The sequence below is a fragment of the Nyctibius grandis genome, chromosome Z, assembly GCF_013368605.1.
Source record: "Nyctibius grandis isolate bNycGra1 chromosome Z, bNycGra1.pri, whole genome shotgun sequence".
Lineage (NCBI taxonomy): Eukaryota > Metazoa > Chordata > Aves > Nyctibiiformes > Nyctibiidae > Nyctibius > Nyctibius grandis.
In genome coordinates, this window is record NC_090695.1 from 84,696,313 (window position 1) to 84,718,221 (window position 21,909).

General features: G+C 43.3%; 2 protein-coding genes across 2 annotated transcripts in view; one reads left to right on the forward strand and one right to left on the reverse strand.

The window, feature by feature from the left end:
- Nucleotides 1-10,732, forward strand: part of ACOT12 (acyl-CoA thioesterase 12) — a 31,314-nt gene extending 20,582 nt beyond the window's left edge. Inside the window, exons 11-15 of the mRNA XM_068422962.1 lie at nt 591-674; nt 5,996-6,129; nt 8,380-8,508; nt 9,633-9,759; nt 10,598-10,732. Coding sequence (XP_068279063.1) covers nt 591-674; nt 5,996-6,129; nt 8,380-8,508; nt 9,633-9,759; nt 10,598-10,732 — 609 coding nt within the window. The remainder of the gene's footprint in view (nt 1-590; nt 675-5,995; nt 6,130-8,379; nt 8,509-9,632; nt 9,760-10,597) is intronic.
- Nucleotides 10,733-14,196: 3,464 nt separating this feature from the next.
- Nucleotides 14,197-21,213, reverse strand: ZCCHC9 (zinc finger CCHC-type containing 9). Its single transcript, XM_068423090.1, has 5 exons — nt 20,880-21,213; nt 19,760-19,910; nt 19,363-19,455; nt 18,165-18,233; nt 14,197-16,032 (listed from the first exon to the last, which is right to left on the reverse strand). Exons 1-5 carry the CDS (start codon nt 21,204-21,206, stop codon nt 15,917-15,919), a joined length of 756 nt encoding a protein of 251 aa, XP_068279191.1. The 5' UTR covers nt 21,207-21,213; the 3' UTR covers nt 14,197-15,916.
- Nucleotides 21,214-21,909: the final 696 nt, after the last annotated feature.

A 21,909-nucleotide genomic window follows, 5' to 3' on the forward strand; every position in this document is an offset into this window, starting at 1 on the left:
GCTTACTTAGGTTTTATTTAATATTAAATTAAAACCTGTCATTAAAGACTCTAAAGCTGTGTTCTTTTTATACAGTGGTTAAATGAGAACTCCAACCACTGTAGTCAAGCATAAATAATGGGTATATTTGCACTTGCTCTGCTCTGAGCCTGCTGTGCAAAGCAATTGACAAGATAGACTACAGCTTGATAGCAATGAAGAGGTTAATTTTCTAGTAGATTTTCATTACTTAGGAGGAAGATGTACAAAATCATTAATTTAGTGGTCTGAGAGCTTACCTGTATTATCTCTCTGGTGGTCACAGTTTTTCTGCCCTGCTTTATAATTGGAGAAGCCCAAACTAGTATTTTGTTGTTGTTTAATTAGGATTGTTTTGCCACCAGCCATGTGAGCACATAATCTAGCTACTGGAAGTATTTAATTCAGAAACTACTGGACTGTGTTTTCTGGAAGGAAAACACTTATGAGAAAATACACATTTTTTTTTTTGTGATTGCGGGATAATGATAGAAAAAGAGCATCTAATTTCTGAATGTTTAGTGAAATGTACGTTTACCTCTTCATTTTCAGAAATGTATCTTACGTTTCAGGCATATGTGAGTTACAGCAATATAGCTGCACTGACACACCTTGCAGCAAAACCAGGATGGGAAATAACCAGAACACTGGATGATGTAAGTGCATAATTGTGGAATAGCTACATAGCCACTTCAGTTATGTGTCACCAGACGAGGTGGGAGGAGAAAAGCAATGTTTTTCATTTGTAAATAAATACATTGACTTGGCAGTGTTTGGTTTTACTGTAGCTAGGGTTGAAAACCAAAACTCCCAGAGCTTCCCTGAAACGTTGCGAAGCAAACTCTGTCCAGAGCGCTGTGCAACCTGGAAGTGCCGTGGAGGAGTTTTAAGATGGTCTGAATGACTGGTGAACACAGGACTTGGGATCCCACAAGGGCAGGCTTGCCAGCAACCCATCAGTTGGGCTTGTTGAGCAATGCACAGGAGAGTGTAAAAACACAAACCAACCCATGTCTCATTTCTGTGAGACGTTCTCTTTGCCATGACTAACGTGCTTCTGTGGTTTTGCCAAGTTGTTTGATTCCAGCAAAACAACAAACTTGGACATCTTTGTTGATGATCTGTGGGGCTTCTCATGTCACTGTGATAAGCAAAATGTGTGCAGCAGTCTGTAATATACTGCCTGTATGAGCTTTGCAGCATGGGAGATGTGTCTAAGTAGCAGGCATTATCTTGTGACAGTTCCAAGTGGACACTGCCAGGCGGCAGGTGGCAGCAATTTATATACCGTATTTTTCAGTGTCTGTCTTCTCAGAGGACCACTTGACTCTTTTTCTATGCACGTTTTCCCTTTTGGATATCTTTATTTCTGCCTTTTTTCTATTAAAAAATTACAAAAGCCTGAAAGCAAAGCACCTCTCTGTTCATTGATCTGTGTTATAAGCTCAAAATCAGTAAGGAGTCTTGCGTAAGCCAGTTTTAAGATAGGAAGGTGCTGTTAAGAAAACCAGTAGCAAGATAATTTAGCCGAGAAAACTCAGTTTTAACCTAGTTGCAGTGCATGCTTTCGAAACTATCAAGAGACATCTGTTAAGGTTTGGTTTCTGAAATACGGTTAGTGACTGGCAGATTACTTTAAGATCATGTGGATTCAGAGGCGGTTTGGGACAAGAAAAGACTGTTACAATCTTTTAGTCTGACCTCCTGCATGTCACAGGCTATGAAACTTCATTTACTGATTCTTGCATCTAGTCAATAAGCTGCTTGAGTAAGAGCATATATAAATCATAAGGAATTCCAGTGATGGAAAATCTGCCAGTTCCATGTGTAGGTTGTTCCAGTGGTTAATTACTTCCAGTAAACACTGTTGTGCCAATTAAATGACAGACAGCATTCATATTGGAAAAAGCAAGCTTGAACAGTCAGACTGAAACATTGAGCATGATTCTCAAGCCTTTGCTAAGACTGTGTCATTATCCTTTCTGCATCCCCTGGGACTGCCACAATCTCAGTTTCTTTCTTAACCCTAAATGCTTGAAGCCTGTAATAGAACCAGCACCAAATGTTGTGAAGAAATTGCTTCATACAAAAAAAACCAAAACCAGTGCGCATTCTGGATGACATTTTGAACAGCTGATGTTACTTCTCTCTCTCAGCAAGCCACCAGGTACCGTCCAGTATTACTGGAGTCTGGAACTTTCTTCTCTTTTTGGATATCTTAAAACAGTCTTGATAGTAAGATTTGCCTCTAAACCACTTAGGCCTTATCTGGTGGAAAATCTTAAGTAGCTTTTTTAGCTGTTCTTTCATCTAATTGAAGTAGGTATCTTAAATCCAGCAAAATCTCAGGCAGGATGTAGGATTCAAATCACACTGGTGCTGTCAATGGATGGAGAGTAGCCATCCATTCCCGTTGTTCTGGACATTTCTGCGTAATCTGGCATTGTCAATCATTAGATATTCCTTAAAGAAGTGGCAGGAATCCAGGGCAGCATGCTACCTTTTTTTTTTTTTTTTTCTGGAAGGCTGTATGCAGTGAACAGCAAACCATACTTATGATGGTAGGCCACTTCGATTTCTGTGTACCGTGTATTCCATAAGTAAGTCTTCTTTCTTATTTAGCATCTACTTGCAGGCAGAGGGTAGACTGCTGACAAAGTGTGGGTGTCAGCAGTAGGCAGAGGGTACCCTTGCCCCCATATGTGACTGTATGCTTGCCTCTAAATTAACCTACCAGGTGGATTAGATTTGCTCTTTGGAGAAGAAAGTGAGAATGAAACCAATCTTTGACTTCACCTATACCAATCCTCCTCCAGTCAAATTTACATGTGTGCTCGAATCCCTAAATGCTGGTATAGATGCAGCTCCAAAGAAGGCTTTCTGCCAGCTCCAGTTAATGAAACTTACCATCTTGGCAACTGTTAGTTTTGTTCACTTGTCACTGTTTCACACTCACTTTTGTCACTTTTGCAAATGTGAGCACAAAGGAGTATCCTTTAGAAAACTGTATCTAGCTCAGAACATTACATCATCTTCCCTTAAGCACTGCAGGCCATCAAACACACATCCTCTTGGTCTTCTGTTCGCTGCACTCATGTACCACCTCTTGATCCCTGTATTTAGGGTATGTAGCGGCATAGGCACAGAGCAACTAATTAGCCTTCCCTGACAGACACGCGTAGCAGCATCTCCACTCAAACAGATCTCTTCAGTGTCCATGAAACAGTTTCTTCGGAAGAGGCTGAAAGAACAAATAGTGGGAATCAGGTAGTAGTGCTGATCAGCGCTCTGCCTGGAGGCAGCCATTCTATGGGAAAGGAGTCTGTCAAAGACATTAGACTGAGCTGTATTTTAGGATGAAATATCCTAGTAGGCAGATCTTGCAAAGCAGCTTGAGCTTCTCTATATGCAGAAGATTTGTTCCCTTTTCCCTGGAATCAGAATGACCCCCAAGTTGATTGACGGTTTTGAAGGTAGAAAGTGGCACTGTGAGCTCTTTGACACAGAGCCACAGAACTTGCAGGCCCGTAGTAACAGCCCGGCCTTGCCAGTGTTCACTTAGCAGAGAGATGTTTTTACAGCTCCACCTCCTACTTCATTTTGTGATTTTCAAGTCTGGAAGACTCCTAAGACAACATGATTTCTCTTCTATGCCTTAGAGGAATGTTGATCCATGCATCCTGTAGCTGGTTTCTAAAGCTCTTAAGCCTTTTTTTTTACCCTAAACTTTACTCCAGCAAGATGCTTGCTGGATTATATTGGGGTATTTTTTTTTTTCCAAAACATGAAAACATGGAAACATACAAAATCTGTGTTGTTGCACAAATGCTCCATAAACCAAAAGATTGTAACAGAGATGATGAAGCTTCATGAATTTTGTATCACTTCAAAATGAAAATCTGTTAAAATTTTCTAGGATTTGAGAAGCAATTTAGCATATCAGATTACAATTTGGGAATAAAGTCCACTAATTCTAAGCACTCTCTTCTACCCATCTTCTTCCATTATGCAGGGTTTATGGAAGATGCCAAGCCCTTCTTTTGCAAGGGTTGTGTGTACATTGTTATGCACAGGTTATTGCTTTTGAATTCTCTGTATTAGGGTTCAGGCCCACGACTAGAAATAGACCCAGAATAATCAAGACAAGATACTGCAACTGTGGGACAAGGGAGGCAAAACTATGTTTTGAAATAATTTTCCAGTATATTTTTAGCTCCAGGTGCTCTGCACAGTAAGGAATAGGGAAGGAAAAAAAAAGATATTTTGGAAGGAGAAATGTTGAGTCATTTTAGGGGAAGGGGACACAGGCCAATGTGTGACTGATGTGCATGGACAAAGGGAGCTGAAGTAGTTGAACTCTACTAATTACTAATTAAAGACAAGCTACTGGACTGCATAGGTTGAAGAGGTTTATCAAGGATGTAATCCATATATCATCCAAAATCATCCCTCGTAAAGCCCAGAAAGTGCTTTTGTAAAAATCTGGTCCCCTTTCACAGAATCACAGAATCAATCAGGTTGGAAGAGCCCTCTGGGATCATCGAGTCCAACCATTGCCCTGATACCACCATGTCAACTAGACCAGGGCACTAAGTGCCATGGCCAGTCTTTTCTTAAACACATCCAGAGATGGTGACTCCACCACCTCCCTGGGCAGCCCCTTCCAATGTCTAATGACCCCTGCTGAGAAGAAATGCTTCCTAATGTCCAACCTGAACCTCCCCTGGCCAAGCTTAAGGCTATGTCCTCTTGTCCTATCGCTAGTTGCCCGGGAGAAGAGGCCGACTCCCACTTCACTACAACCTCCCTTCAGGTAGTTGTAGACTGTAATAAGGTCACCTCTGAGCCTCCTCTTCTCCACGCTAAACAACCCCAGCTCCCTCAGACGTTCCTTGTAGGTCAGACCCTCCAGACCCTTCACCAGCTTGGTCGCCCTCCTCTGGACTCGCTCCAACACCTTAACCTTTGGATGTCTCTAGGTAAGCTCCCCAAAGCTGCAGTGCGCAGGACTGCTGGATGTGTCCCAAAATCCTGGTGGCAGGGAGGGCAGTTCCTTGGTTTGTCTTATTTTGCTAAAGTCTGTGTTGCCTCACGTATGCTGCAGGGATGTTCGTTTCATCTAGTGGCCTCACTCCAGCTTGCTCCTGCTCACTAGTGCCACGTCCAACGGATCCTACTCTTGACTTTTGAATTACTGGAAGCTTTAAGTAACCATCGCTACTACTTCAGATAAATAAAGTTTAATTTAATAACTTAATAAAGTTTCTTTCATTCCTTTCTAAAAATCGTATGTTACCTTCCCTTGCTTTCCCATATTTATGACATATTTCTTTAACTCAGCCTGGCTGAAGGGCCATGTTAAAAACCAGCAGAATTCTGGACCAGTACCTGTCCAGATTTAAAAAGTCTAATCTGTTGCCTGTCACTGATGCCAAATTCACAAAAAGAATTGCCTGAGGTCCTCAGGTTGCCCCATCAGCCTTTGAAGTCAGTGAACGGAAGCCTCTATGAGGAGACTCTCTATACCAACGTTGAGAAAAGGTTTTTACCTTCATTCCTAAGTGTATCTGCTGTTGTTTATGAAAGCGGGGACATCTACATGGTCCAATAATGTATTTTTTTCCAAGACATCTGCAGTGTGAAAGGTATTTAGAGAGTCTGTATACATAGTGTGAGAAAGAGGTCATACTGGCCTTTAGCTTATTCATTTCCACTTGCAAGCTAATTCAGCTACCCCTAACCAGATGTAGTTAAAACCGTGTGATGTTACTATGCTATCACTGTATTTGATTTTATATTGTGCTGTATTTTAAAGTAAAACTAATGTTGAATACTCATCTGCCTTTCATCTGTCAGATATAGTTTCATATGTACTCCTGAGAAAATCTGCTGTGTCCTGAATGTGTAACATTTTTAAGTGTTCAAATATTTATAGCAATCGTTCTTTGTTTTTAATATGTTATTAACTTTTTTTCAGATAAAAATATGGACTCATGAGGAGGGTGATGTGTTGTCACTCAAAGTTGAAATGCAAGTGAAGATACCGTCACATCTAGCTTTCTCCCTTTTGTCTGACTTCACGTTCCGCCAAGAATGGGACAAACATTTCTTGTAAGAACTTACCTTTCTTTAAGACTGTTCAAATCCACTGACAACTAACCTTTTCTGATACAAATATTTTTGAGATGTTGGCACTTTTCTACCTAATTAAGAAGAAACTGCTGTAAGAAGTTGACATTAAAGATTCATTAGTCAAAGTACGGATTGGGTTTCTTACCTTAAAAATAAAATTTAATTTCTCCTAAGTCTGATTTAAAAGTCTGGTTGGCCTGGACTGTCAAAAGAGAGAGCTGGGACAGAGGTTACCATTTTCTAAAATGAACAAAATTACATGCCTAGACAAATGTATGTTGAAAGGGTTAATTTGAGTAGGTTGCATATAACTTGAGGTCAATACAGAATCACAGAATCACAGAATGTTCGGGATTGGAAGGGACCTCGAAAGATCATCTAGTCCAATCCCCCTGCCGGAGCAGGATTGCCTAGACCATATCACACAGGAACGCGTCCAGGCGGGTTTTGAATGTCTCCAGAGAAGGAGACTCCACAACCTCTCTGGGCAGCCCGTTCCAGTGTTCGGTCACCCTCACCGTAAAGAAGTTTTTCCTCATATTTATGTGGAACCTCCTGTGTTCCAGCTTGCACCCATTGCCCCTTGTCCTGTCAAGGGATGTCACTGAGAAGAGCCCGGCTCCATCCTCTTGACACTTGCCCTTTACATATTTATAAACATTCATGAGGTCACCCCTCAGTCTCCTCTTCTCCAAGCTAAAGAGACCCAGCTCCCTCAGCCTCTCCTCATAAGGGAGATGTTCCACTCCCTTCATCATCTTCGTGGCTCTGCGCTGGACTCTCTCTAGCAGTTCCCTGTCCTTCTTGAACTGAGGGGCCCGGAACTGGACACAATACTCCAGATGTGGCCTCACCAGGGCAGAGTAGAGGGGGAGGAGAACCTCTCTCGACCTGCTGACCACACCCCTTCTAATACACCCCAGGATGCCATTGGCCTTCTTGGCCACAAGGGCACACTGCTGGCTCATGGTCATCCTGCTGTCCACTAGGACCCCCAGCTCCCTTTCCCCTACGCTGGTCTCCAACAGGTCTGCCCCCAACTTGTACTGGTACATGGGGTTGTTCTTGCCCAGATGCAGGACTCTACACTTGCCCTTGTTATAGTTCATTAAGTTTCTCCCCGCCCAACTCTCCAGCCTGTCCAGGTCCCTCTGAATGCATGCATCCATCTGAATACATTGTGCATGCTCTCTGTAGGAAGTGAGGCAATGCTGTGGACTCCTTCATGTTTGTGTTGTTTGTGACACATGCTCAGATTCATCATACAGTCAAAGTGAGAAATCAAGAAATGGGTATCATCTTCAAAGTGTCTTTTTTTAAGAAAAATAACATTTTATAAAGTGTATCTGAATGGGAAAGGGTTTCAGAATTGCTGTAAAAGGTGTTTGAGGTTTTTTTTATTTACCTTATGTGGTATAGAATAATGACTAGAGACAACTAATTTGATTTGGTGAATATTCTCTTAAAGGAGAAGCTTTTTCAGTTAGTCATTGTATCCTGAAAGACTTTTACCAGAGCATGAAAGTGGAAGCTTAGGGATATTTGAAAATTTACAATCTCTGCTGAATGTATGACTTGTAACAACTGAAATCTGAAGAAATATTGTGTTGATTTTACAGCCAAAGTCTCGGATTTCTTATGACTACCATGAAGCCTGATTGGTCAAAATGGAATACCAGCTTAGCAGTGCTTATTGCTGAGGCAGTAGAAGCTGAAATTAAATAAATCAATTACTGCCAGTGTACAGGACAATTCAGACCTTTTTTTTGTAGTGAAAGCTCAGAGATAGTGATCCATACGTCCGAGACAGTGAGCGTGTCCTACCCAGGTGGCCCTGTCTGAATGGAGTAGAACACAATTTTTAATAAAATTTTACAAATGTTTCCTGACTCTCTTTCCTGTGGTGGGTCAGATGGACAATGTTTGCTCATTCAGCAAGTAGTATGGCATGTAAGTATCGACAGTACACAAAAGATAGGCTTTTAAGACATTGCTCCAGCACCTTGCAGCACTTTTCAACAATTTTGTGGAACAGAGGGGTAGTGTCAGGTGAGGTGTTGCAGAAAACCTCAGTTTTTCTTTCTGTGTTCCTCTCTCTTCCTGGCTGCCTGAACAGGAGAAGAATCATGGGCTTAAGGTTAGGATGGAATATATGTTTGTACTGTGTTTTCCTAAGAAATGCTATTGCATACATCAGGGTTTGCATGTGTGTGTTAAATGTGTTTGCAGAACTTGTGTGGTCCTACAGGCTGTGAATGAAGATGAGAAAATATATTATGTTACATGTCCACCCATGACTGGCTGTAAACCCAAAGACTTTGTGATTCTTGTGTCTCAAAGGCAACCCTGTAAGCCAAGGTGAGTATGCAATTTCAAGCTTAACTGTGAGCACTTTAGAGACACAGTTTTGATTACTTTTGACCTTTATCTGGGCCTGTCATTGGGTGACAAAGATGATGATACCTTATTTTTTAAGAAATCAGATTAGTAGCTGATCTAAAATACAATATGTTGCTGCCCGAGTTTGCACAACCATATTTGTTTTGCAACATGAAGGTGCAATGAACTAAATTCAAAGCATCACAGATTTGAGGCATAGTCCAGTATTGCTTCTTTGATAGTGAGTCTTTGGGAGTGTTCTGTCATGAGGGAAAATAGGCCATAATACCAAACAGGCAATTTGGAAAAAAACATGTCCCAGAGGGCCTGTCAGTGTGCTGAAGCACATAACAGGGAGTTTGTCCGTTTGTTTGTTTGTTTTAAGTGACTTTGTAATCTCATTTAATGTAATTCTGGAGATTTTCTTATTCAAGGAAGTGCTTGGCCTTTCTTGAAACCTCAGTGTGACATTTATTGTATGTGTATATTTTGCTGCTGATTTTGGTTTTAACATACAAACTGATTTCATCAGTTTAACGTACATTTGATTTTTTTTTATTAGATTTCCTTTTGTTCTTGCATAATGAAACATGGATAAATAGGACCATTTGGTGTATCTTATCGTTCTTTATTCTCAGTTTCTTATATTCAGTAATTATTCATGTTAATAGAACATTGCTTCTAAAAGGCAGTATTCTGTACCGTGCTTGCTTTCTCCCCCGCCACACCTGAGAATTGAACCTTGTCTGCCTTTCCTGGGGCCACACTCTTAAGGCCCCTTAGTAAGGGTTGCTCCTAGACCCTGATTCTGTAAACATGGGTTGTGGAGAGCAGGATAAATTAAAAAAAAGGGGGAGTTTTATGTGGGTGAGTGTTCTGTGGCTTTCCACAGAAGTCTTCTTGATTGGAGTCTGTGACAAAGCCTTAATGAGACTTAAGAGAGCGGAATCTTCTAACAAACACGTGTCTTTAAACATACAGGAGCTTGTTTTCCTTCATATGGAAACATCCTTGGTATAGCTGTGCATACTTTGCAGTCATTTACAAGTATCTTTTTTAACATATTGTTAAAGAAATGTTTGATTCTTCCCCTTGCCCTGCAGTGAACCCTACATAGTAGCTGTGAAGTCAGTTACCCTCACGTCTATGCCGCCTTCTTCAGAATACTGCAGAAGTGAAATCCTTTGTGCTGGATTCCAGATCTACAGTGACAGCAACAGCTCCTGTACAGTGAGTAGTTCTGCAGACCTCAGCTGTGTCTCCTTTCCTGTAGTATTACACGTGCATATCATCTCATTTGAGCTGACAGTCTGGAACACTAACAGCAATACAACAAAAAAATGAGGCAGTTTCCCCGGAGTTCAGTGTGGTTATTAAGACATATTTTATTCCACAAAGTGGAACCCATCTTGCCCAACTTTGGCCAATCTGAATGTTTGGAATGAAATCTGAGCTAAGCACTGGAGATGGCTAGGCACCTCCAGAGAGTCATTCATTCCATCCTAAAATACACTTCTGGAAGATGTGCATTAAACTGGTGTCTGATGGTGTCCATCTCTCGTCACTGACTACAGAGGAAGTCCAAGGAATTAGTTCAGATTAAACACTTAAACTTTCATATGTTGGAAATTATGCAATCTGAATCCCATCTCTGGACCAGTGACGATGTTCCTCTTCTGTTCTTTTCCATGGGAAGGCTATAACTTTTTCATTTAAGAAAATATATTTCTGAAAACATTCAGCAGCTCTCAGTGGCTGGGATTCTTTTTTCAGGAAACAGCTTTGTTCATAAAGCACATACATTTAACAGGTTACACATAATGTCTCTTGCTATACTGCTGTGCACATTTACCTACAGATGCTGGCAGTAGTGAGGACACTGAGATCACTAAAGTACTGTAAAAAAGGCATGCTCTTTTATGTTAATTATTGCCTTCAGTTTTGGAAGCATTATATGTTTCTATTTGCATTCATAAAAACTTTGATACTCATCTAGGCTTGCCAAAAAAAAATGGCTAACTATGGCAATCCACAGTGTTCTTTGTTTCATTTATTTTTGTTTAAACAGGTGTGTTACTTTAATCAAGTGACATCAGGTGTTATGCCTTACTTAGCTGCAAATCTTGCTGGCTCATCAAAATCCATTGAAGACACTGCTTTGGAATGTATAAAGTTCTTGGAGCTGAAAGGCATCAAGGACTGAAGTTAAAAATGGGTTTCTGAAGAGACCTGTGAAGATTATGAAGCAGTACTGGTTTAAATTCCTGCGTGTGTGTTGATCATTTTTCTACAGGTTAGTTACTTGGGATCTTGTAGCCAATATTGGTCTTGAGCCTGAGAATATCTAGTACAAGCATTTTCTATCAAATTAAGATTAGGCATTAGGCTCTAAATTCAATTTTTAATTTTAAAAAGATTAAGGGACAGATTCTGCTCTTGATTGCATTAATGAATTTTATATAAACGAAGGCAGAACATGGACCAGTAGAACTGTAGCTCATGAGACTATTTCACTATTTTAATGTTATATTGAACATAATGGCATCCAGTCAGTTTTAAATCAGTAAATACCACCCTGTGTAATTTGCAGAGAAGTGGTGCTACTAAGCAGCTTATCCAGTGCACTGACCTGGTCGTCCAGGTTCTTGCACGCCCATTGTACATGAATTGATCACACCCCATGTAAGTTAGTGTTTGCTGATGTTTGTACTTTACCTGTTAATACTTGTAGTTTATCTGTGACTTCCAATAAATTATTGTTTCTGAGGTTACAAATCCATCATAAATTTTACTACAGTATGCCTGGAATGGCTTCAGACGTTGTTCCAGAAAGACTGCTTTGCAGTGATGATGGGGGCTGTTGGCCTCTTACAGCAGTGCCATGACCTCCAGCTGGCAAGTTCTATGCAAGGCTGTTCTGCTAGCGTTGAATAAATGCAGAACAGTAAGACTCTTGGATCCACTCCCTCGCAGATGAAAAGGGAGAATGGTTTCAGAGGTTTTATTGTGGTGCGTCTACTTTCTGCTCTTATTTTTGCTCAAAAGAGCCTAGTTCAGAAACAGGAGTATGATCATCAGCAGTTAGATCGTAACATGAATGAGGGGGTGTTAAGAGAATCAAAGCATGTGAACTGTAGCAGTTCCATTTTATCTTACTGTAGTCTCATAATTGGTAGAGCGAGAGCTCGAGGGGTCTGGTCCAGGTCCCACTTAAACACATCTTCAGTTTAACCTATTACAAAATCAAAGCTTTCATCGGTGATTTATAGGTTACAGCATGCCTGCACGTTTTGCATGTGGCATGTCCACTACGTGCAGCAGAAGAGACACCAGCTGGAGTCCTGGAAGCTCTCTGGATGTGCTTGCACCATGAGTCACCTGGCCTCTCAATAAGACTAGTCTAGCTTGGGTACAGCCGTGCATTGAACCAAAGCATTAGTGAAATCAGCCACGGTCTTCTACATTTAGTGAAGGCTGGCCCTGTATGCCGTACAACACGGGGATACCTTTGCACTAGTAATAAAGTAAAGCAGGTCCTGGCCTTTGGCTCTGGAGGAGAGACTATATAGATCTAGATCCTGACTTTTGGATTATCATTTTTATCATGTGGGTAAGGTGCAATATCTCAGTTGTGCGAGTGAAGACAGCAGCCTCAGGGCATCCTTCTCCAGAGCATGAAAACCACTGAGGCCCTGCTTCCTCCTCCTGGCTCAGCTGGTAATGGAAGGGGTCCAGGCCGGCTCCAAGGACCAGGAGCTCAGCTCTCTGAGCCCTGCCCACACTTGATGTGTGCAGGTGATGGCAGGCAAGCTCTTGAGTGGGCAAGTCAGTGCCTGTGGTCCCAATTTTTAGTGAACAGAGACACCTAATGTTCAGCTCTGAATACATGCGTGACACATCGGGGAGGACGAGCACAAACGCTGCCTGCACCAAGCATTTCTTACCAGCTGTTTGGGTGGCTTCCTATGCAGCACAGCTTGTAACTTGCCTTTAGAGACACTTAACACAGTGAACGCAGCTGTGGGGCTACCACAGGGGCCATCTGGACAACATTATTTGTCATTTTTGAAGTATTAGCGTTCTGCCGAGCTCACGCCTACATGAGGGGTTCTGCCCTCTGCCCCCAATGCTGAGACCTTGGCCCTTGTAGTGCAAAGCCAGGCCATGTGCCAGGTGCAGCTACGCATCTTCGGGGGTGTAGAGGGAGAGTATCTTTTTGACATAGATCAAGGATTGTCTTTTATCAAGCTCTGTGCAACTGCTGAGACAAGGAGATTCAGGTTTCTGGCACACAAACTTTGCTTAAACCTCCAATTATTATGCTTAACTTTTAAATCTATTTGTGGGTACGATGCATCTTTACATGCAGCACCTTTTACAGCTGCTTTTCTAATAGCTTTTACCTACACCTACCTTTGTGAAATCATCTAAAAAGAGATTAGTATGTGCACTTAACAAGTAGTTTTGTCCAACAGTTACTGAAGATGGCTAACCCATGCAGCTGGTTTAGAGAGTGTGGTGCAAGCATTTCAGTGCCTCTTTTTCCTCAGCAGTCACTGACGCAGAGGACAAGGTGGCATATGTGCTTCCAGCCCCATGCAAGCACATGCGTGATTACCTGAAAACAGCTGTTGCCTTTATACTGAAATTCTCTCAGAGACCATACCCTGTGGTGGTCTAAGTATGAAGAAGTCTATTATTTCATCTCAGGGGACAACAGAGCAGTAGTCAGGTGTAGGAGCCCGACAAGTGTTTTCATAGTGCAAGATGGATCAAAGCAACAGGTATGAAACTCAAGGGAGTCTTATCTGGTGGTGGTTGTTAGGCTCACTGACCTCCAGAGGAGCACTACAAGGAGGACTGCATCACTGTGCTGAAGAGAAGGCTGGATGCTAGCATGCCCTGCTTGTGCTCCACCATTGTGAGAACAAAGATTAACCCACCGCTTCTTGCGGGATTTCTTTTGCCACAACTTTCCTCTCGGTCATCCTGGTTTTAGCAGTTCCTTTCAGCAGGCAGAAGTGACAGTGATCAGCTGTGGGAAGGGAACAGTGAATTTTCTTTTCCTCCACGTTACACGTACACCATGTAACTTAGCAGCCTGTCCAAGGGATGCTTCTGGCTCAGCTTGCAGTAGCGCAACTGGGTGACCATGTCTGAGAACCACGGACCCGCAGCAGCCATTGCCTCAGGAGGAGAGGCTGCGCTCTGAAACCACAACTCACCCACCACCCTGCCTACACCAACCCCTTATCTGGGAAGTACTGGGAACTCGAGGAAGGCGAAGGTGCAAGGCTTCAGTTCTTATAGGTAAAATAACATGTTACAATACCAAGGAGTTTTTAAAGACAAGAAATTATCTAAAAAGATGCTTTTTAACAATATACCTATTGATATAATAGAAAGGGAAACACTTTTTAAGCTGGGATAAATGTCTGTTGCAAAATGTCCACATCAAAGTGATGCTGGTTTGAACTTTAATCCAGTAGTTAATTAAAACTCTGCAATTAATCCTTGATTTCATCCAGATCCACTCCTCCATTTAAATGTATGCTCTGATTATTATAAACTGAATATATATGCCCTATCTTAGTCACCTTAACATGGCTTTGTATCCAGAGCAGAACCAGGAAACCTAAAATAAGAGCTCTAACTCTTGTATTCTTTACCAATGTTTTATTAAAAATAATTAACATGTACAAACACAAAATATATCCATGCAATTAAATTCCTGTATTTCTTTTTTTGCTGTAAGAAAAGGATGTTCCAAACCCCTGGTTTCAGTGGCTGGTCCTAAGCACCTCAAAACCCAGTCCTGAGCTCAAGTTTGCTGTCTGGTGTTCCGTGTTCTCACCAAGGCGACGTATGGACCGTTAGGACACTTTTATTGAAAGGGTAAATGAATTCTTTAGAAGCAATAGCTTTATCACTGTGTAGCTTTCCCTCAAGGACTGTTGCTTATTACTGTACAACATGAGCTGAATTTTTCAGAAGGCACATTTAAGGTTTTTGGGACATGGAAGTACCGTTATTTGTCCGACGGCAACCACGGCTGCAGCAGAGCCCTGAGAAGGCTGATGTGGTGGTGCCTGCCTACACAGCAGAGCGCTGCACAGAGACCCTGCACAGCACCTGCCCACGATGCCCTGGGGAGGTTCAGGTTGGACATTAGGAAGAATTTCTTCTCAGAACGGGTCATTAGACACTGGAAGGGGCTGCCCAGGGAGGTGGTGGAGTCACCATCTCTGGAGGGGTTTAAGAAAAGACTGGACATGGCACTTAGTGCCCTGGTCTAGTTGCCATGGTGGTGTCAGGGCAATGGTTGGACTCGATGATCCCAGAGGGCTCTTCCAACCTGGTTGATTCTGTGATTCTGTGAACTCCATTTTGAGCTGGTTTTTTAACTTTTTTTAAATATGTATCAGATTTTCTAAGGCTGCAGTTTTTCAGGCTGTAGTCTCCATTTAAACATAAATAAATCTACCATTAAGTAGGCATGTATAATACAAAGCAAAGGTTACTCCCAAGTCACCAAGGGATAGAAACACTGAAGATCTTTGAGCACTTTCCTTGAAAACAAGTAAAGAAACGAAGCAAGCTGCTCACTTGCTCTCCAGCTTTTTTCAGGTGTACTTTACCACGGGTATCAGAGGAAGGGCATGATTCTGTTTTTGTTAGTGAACAAAAAACAATCCAACATGCATAAACAATCAGGTCAATGCATGTACATATTTCACCTGACCTACCACGAGTAGCGGGAGTTGCACTCCCAAGCTCTACAGCTGTAGGGTTCACCTGCTAACTTCACCACAAGACAGCTCAAGCTGGCACATACAGAGCAAGAAATCATTGTGTCCAAAAGGAGACGGCAAAACCAAACCAGAACCCAACAAGACTCTTTAGAAAATACCCACAATCCCGTTCAGAGAAATACTTTTAGTAAGATCAGCGTGACTGTGTTCATCTCTGACATGTAAAAGCAGCACTCTTAAGGTAACAATACCGACCACCGAAATCCAGTGGTCATAGACCCCCGTGATAAAATGCACATACTCTGTTCGCTTACTGCAACCAGGTCCCTCTTACGAGAAGAAGCCAATTTCCCTCTGCAGAGAGCTGGCAGTGAGAGGGAACATGAATCAGAGGGAATGCTGTATTTCAGCAGAAATACATAATAAAATACCCACTTGCTGTATTTCTGTTGTTCCCAGCTTTTCAGTGAGCTGGGTGAGTCCGGGAAGCAAACTGGAAAAATGAGGGGGGACAAAAAGAAATCAATTAGCAGAAGCAGTCTGCTTGGTTTTCTGGAACCATCAATCCAGTCTGTGTAGTCACTACTCTGGGGTGAAGCAGTGCAGGCTAACCGTGGTTTAGAGCCAAGAGGCCTTCAAAAAGTAACAACTTTGGGTGCTTTCACTTTTGGTTTTTGCAGCTTTGGTGTTCCTGTGATTTCTTCATAATCTGCGCTCATTCCAGTGGCCCATCGCCCAACCGTAAGCTGATCTGCAGAGTGAGAGACGAGAGATCATGGAAAGGCCAAGCATTACTATTGTACCATGCTTTTGCATTTGAGGAAGATTTGGCCCACAAGAGCCTGTCATTAATTCACCAAAGATGTCTGTTTACTTCTAGCTATGAAGCAAACTCTCCTTACACAACTGTTGGGTTGGGTTTTTTTTAATTGTTTTGTAAACTCCCTTTCTTCCGCCACTCAGATTAAGGTTCGGAAATCACTACTACATGTTTTTCCCTGTTCAGCTGTCCAAAGAAACATTCAAAGAGTATGCAGATGATACATCAGCTCTCGCTTAAGTCCAAATAACTCTTACAACGAAGGTTTCAGAATATGTCAAGCATCTCTGGATATAAAGGAAAGACATTCTCTGTTATACAGATGAAAAAACTAAGCCTGAGGAGGCACAACAGAGCAAAATTTAGATTTCTCAACTCACCTCCCTGCCCGTAATCAACATCATCCTTGTAATGTTTAAATGCTATTTAGACCAATTCACGCCCCTTTCCTAGGGAGAACACTGTTAACCAACTGGTACTTCTTTTCTGAATGACAATCTAATTTTGAGAGCAACAAATCTAATCATACCAAGAATATCACACGGATAAATCAATGTTTACTTGGATTAACTTTTGTATATAAAAGCAGGCCAAATAACTCCACCTGAAGAAATTATAAGCTGTAGTGCCTAAACTTCTTTGCCAGCTATCAGCTATCTTTCTCTAGTCTAAAAGTACTTCGCATGATGCAATTTCAAAGAATATTACAGTTCTTACCAGTGGTGTCACAGTTCCAATTAATTCAACTGTTTTTAACCAGCAATACTAATTTTGAAACACCAGTGTAAAGACTAAGATGTCGCCTGGGAAATTAAACAGCAGTTGTCCGTATTCGTTATGGACATAAAACTTCTCAAAAAAAGGTAGAAAAAAATGCCAGTTCTGCTTCACATTTAATTTAGAGGCCGACCGCCAGAGAGCAGAAAGACTTGCGCTGGACTGCACTAACAACTGAAGACTGCCATGCCCCGGTAACAGCTGGCCCAGCTTTGAGCAATGCCATTCCCTGCAAACATTTCTTTTCTGCTACTGCATCTGTACAGGTTTTTGACTTACAGAGAGTGTTAACCACACAAAGGAAGCTTGCCACAAATGCGGCGTGCAGAAATCCAACAAGGGCTATGTTACAGGCTTCCAACCCAGCAGTCATCTGAGTGGACACTGCACAACAACCTGCCATGGCCAGTGAGTCTGGGGACTTTAAAGAGTCTTTTCACATCAGAAACTTCTGTCGTAGCAGTTAAGACTCAATCTCACTTGGTCTAAACTAGCAAAGCAGCATACATCGAGAATGTTCCACATGGTCTCGGATGCAATAATACCGTATATATAAGATCAGATACAGAAAACAGCTAAAGTATAGGCCCCTGTAAGTATTTCTTACATAAATTCCACAGAAGTGGCATATTATTAACCCAAAAGTTCTATAAACCATACAAAGTAGAAAAATGCACAAATGTGCCACCACTTCAGTAACAGAATCATTCTTCAAACCCTTGTTTGATGCTTTTGCCTTCCTTAGCACTTTTTTTTCGTAGATAATGTAATTTTTCCCACCCACACGGATAACTGAAGAATATGGAAGTAAGCAGCTTATTAGCTGATGAATCTAGCTGGACAGATCTCCTGTCTTAAATGACTTGATGCTTGCCTGCACACGCAGCTTTTACAAACTGCCAGTACCACCACCTTGCAACTAACATTATACTCCGTTCCACCACTTCACACAGAAATCAGAAGAAACCAGTTTTGTTCAACAGCTGCTACAGTTGTGAACAGCATCGTGAATACTAGCTAACAAATACACATTAGCTCATACTATCTTCGGAAACCCCCAAGCTAGACTTTTTTTTCTAACGGAAAGTTCAAATTCTGCATTGCAACTTCATGCCTCCTCTGTACCCCTTAATGTGAGCACTCATTCCCAAAGGAAGGTCACCTTTGCTATGTGGAAGTTCTCTTCTCAAACGCCTTCTTCCTGACCAAAGTCAGGCAAAGCAGTAAATAAACATTCCTCAACTGTGCACTCAAAACTCCACTCTGTACACTGCCCTGCATCTCACCTGCGTTCTGTTTTTCTGGACAGTCTTTTCTGAAGTGCTCCACAGAGCCACAAAGTCTACAGCCGCCACCTGTTAAGAGAGAATGTTGTTACTCATCTGGGAAAAAAAAAACACACCACCACCACAACCCATCAAACACAGAACGACCCCCCTACACTGTTTTGCTCTTATATGTATATTGAAAAATCTTGTTCTAGTTTTCTGTAGTGACAACACCTGTAAATAAGATAAGGAAATGTCCCTGTGGACAGGTCAGCACTCCTAGGCACAATAATAGAACACTGTGGAGTACATACGCAGCCAGCTTTGGAAGCCTGCAAACACAGCTCCCTGTCTCTATGTCGTTGACAGACAGCAATCACGCTGCTCTGTAAAGCATCACATACTACAAATTCCAGTCACCACATACCAAATACTTCCAATTTGTTTGAAGGTCTCTTCTTGAGAAACAAGCTGAATTCTACCGAAACTCAATTATTCAAAGGAACTTTTGAAAATAGTAAGAGCTCCTGAGAGACAGGTAATCCAACTGCAGGTACTGAGATACGAAATATAAATTCCGCTCCTAATCCAAGCAGTGAAAGCAGAAGTGCAACGCCTCTGAAGTGATATTTCTTCCAGTTTAACTATTTTAAGAACAAGTCTTTTGAGTTTGCAAGAGCTCGAGTTTGTACTAGGAGACAGAATGTTATTTGCTAGTGCCAACAGCGAAACCAGGCAGAGCAGAATCTGAGTGAAATCTTCAAAGTTACATTTCTCAATAAAGTCCCTTAAACTGACAATGTCCACTTTCTAGTGAGAGCCCTTGTTTTGTATGAACACCTCCCAAAATCTTAAGCTATACTATGAGAGTATGATTTTACCACATACGTTGCTATATGTACGTTTGAACATGCACTGACTACTTAAATACAGACTATTATGATTTTGTTTTTTCGTGTGCCTCTTGAAATTGCAAGCACAAGCAAGTTCTCGTCTTTTGCATTTCATCTCGTTGTTTAACACTAAGCTTTACAATTAAAACTGAAATCCCTAATCAATATCAACACTGAATTCCCCAGACAATCTTTTTTATCACAAGTAAAAGATATTCAGAAATTCCTTTTAGTTGGATTCTCATTCACTTGCAATGTTACTTTCTTCTGTACCAGGTAAGTATGAACAATGTGATTTTGTTTTAGTAAATCAGTACACTCACCTTCGGCATACAATCCTTTGGGATTACCCGGACATGACCTTGACAGATGCCCCATCTCACCACAGATGAAACATTTTGCATATGGAAATGCCCCTGCAAAATGCCATACACTTTATGATCCACACTGAAAAACTTTATAAAATCACAGACAACTGTGAACACACTATAACTACAATATTATACTATCCTATTTTACTATAAACAGTACACTGTTTCTTACACTGTTAGGCTTGTTGTTATAGTATATATATATATATAGTATATATATATATACTCCTTTGAACATATTAACCTATCTCCTCAGAACACTTAAATTACTAAAACACAAAGCTTGTATTTCAGTAGTCAGAAAACTCAGACCAAAGCACCTCGAAAAATATAAATTTCTGAGACTTACCTACAGCTGGATCTACTTTTGCTTTGCACTTGCTGATGTCATGTTCTGTGGATCCACACCGGTAACAGATTCCTGTACCCATGTCTTCACTTTCAAGTACTGCAGGACAATCAGCAACACCATGGCCAGGTTCTCTACAGTGGAAACATACCTTTAAAAGTAAAAATTAAGTTATATGTATTTTCATAGACAGTTCACGTAGGAAAACACAGCACTTACACGTGACATTACTAAAGAATGCAGTTACTCCTATTAACCTGATTATCACCCACAGCCAGTAGACTTTTACTAGATCGCTGTTTCTCTTGGCTGAAACCTTGAGGGCACTACTGGATACCCATTGCTAGCGTTGAGATTTGAGGTTACCCTAACAGAAAAAGACAGGATTCTGTGACTGGCACTCAAAGACCTGAAAACCCCAGTCTAATAAGGCCTTCTGGCTATTTAGAAGGCAAACATATTAAGGGATTTTCTTGTCAGGTTAAAACAGCTAGACAGAAGAGGCCTGTCACAAAATAACTGTCAGTGGTCTTCACCATTAAACCATACTATTATGAGTACTTTCCTCCTTCTACCAACATCACACCATATGGGGTATGCTCTCATCGACAAGTGAGTGCCCCGCGTGAATGAGGATTGTTGATTTTCACTACAGCACAGTTCCCCAAGATCTTTAAGTACTACTGCAGTAAGTACTTAGGTAAATAGAAGCCATGTTGCACCACTCCTGCAATTTACTCATTAAGAACTTGGGTATCTCAGCTTAATTAGTAGCAGACTCCTTTTACTGTGCTCCTGGATTACATTCAGCATAGGTTTATGCTGAATGCATAAGTTTGTGCTGAGGTAACTGCTTTTAGACAGTCTCCTTAGAGCCTGCTGGAGATCTCACTCCAATTCTCCAGCAGAAGACACTGCAGAAAGAGGCCCCAAAGCAGCAGGAACATCGCACAATGAATTACATATAGAAACACACTGAATTAGTGTCATGCAGGAGACAAGGGGGTCTGTGATTTCATCAAAGGGCAGCAAGAACAACGTTCAACCAGAAGAGCCGTGCTAAAGGCTAACACTTCAGCCGCGGGCAGGCAAACACCCACGCCTCCAGGCGAGCACTCACCATAGCATTTTTCTTCATTTCTTGCCTCTTCAGCCTCCTCTCCTCCCGCCGCTTGTCCTTCTTCAAGGCCACCGCCACCTCCCTCTCCAGCTCAGCGCCCTCCGCCCCGGCCACCTCGCCGCTCCGCCTCAGGTACGCCGCGAACCCGTTAACGTCTTCGTTCGGGTAATCCTTTTTCTTTTTGTTCTTCTTCTTCCTCTGCTCCTTCTTCACGGCGAGGGGGCCCGAGCGGCCCCGCCGCCCCCCGGGGCCGCTCACCATCTCCTCCCAGGGGGTGGCGTCCAGCGCCCTCCCGCCGGCAGCGCCGCGCCGCGCCCAGCGGGTCATGCCGGCGGCCCGGGCGCCCCCCGAGCGGAGGCTCGCAGGTGAGCGGGGGGCCCGGACGCGCCCCGGGCCACACGACGCAGCCCCGCTCCCGCAGCGAGGCGCCTTCCGCGGGCACCGCCGGCCCTCACGCCCTTACCGGGCGCCCGCCCCGCGCTCCTTCACCCCCGCCCGGCCCCTCGCCCGCCTCCCGGGGCGGCGGCGCTGCCGGGGCGGCTTGCGGGGACCCCGCGGCCCGTCCCGAGAGGGGCCCCGGCAGCCGGCGGGGCGCGGGCAGCGGAGGGGCCCGGTCCGAAGCGGGGGCGGAGGGGGCCGCTCGCCCGAGTCCGCCGGCGCAGTAGAGACGGCCTCGCAGAGCGGCCCTGCCCGCCGCGCGCCGGAAGTGGAGCGGCCTCCCCGTGACGGCCGGTGAGGGCGGGCGTCTCGCGGGGGCCCGGCGCTGACGTCACTTCCTGGCGCCGCGGCGTGCCGCGCTGGCTCCGCGCCGCGCCGCCATGTTGAGGCAGGGCCCGGGGCTGGGGGGCAGCGGAGTGGTGAGGGCAGCGCGGCCCAGCCCAGCCCCTCTCCGGAGCCAGGTGGCGGGGCCGCTCCGACCGCGAACGCGTGGGAGAGGCCGCAGTGCCTCCCGAGGGGGACTGTCCACCGGCCGCGGCTCTCGGCCTTAGCGCAGCGCGCGTGCGGAGTGCCGGTGCTCCCGCCGTGCTCC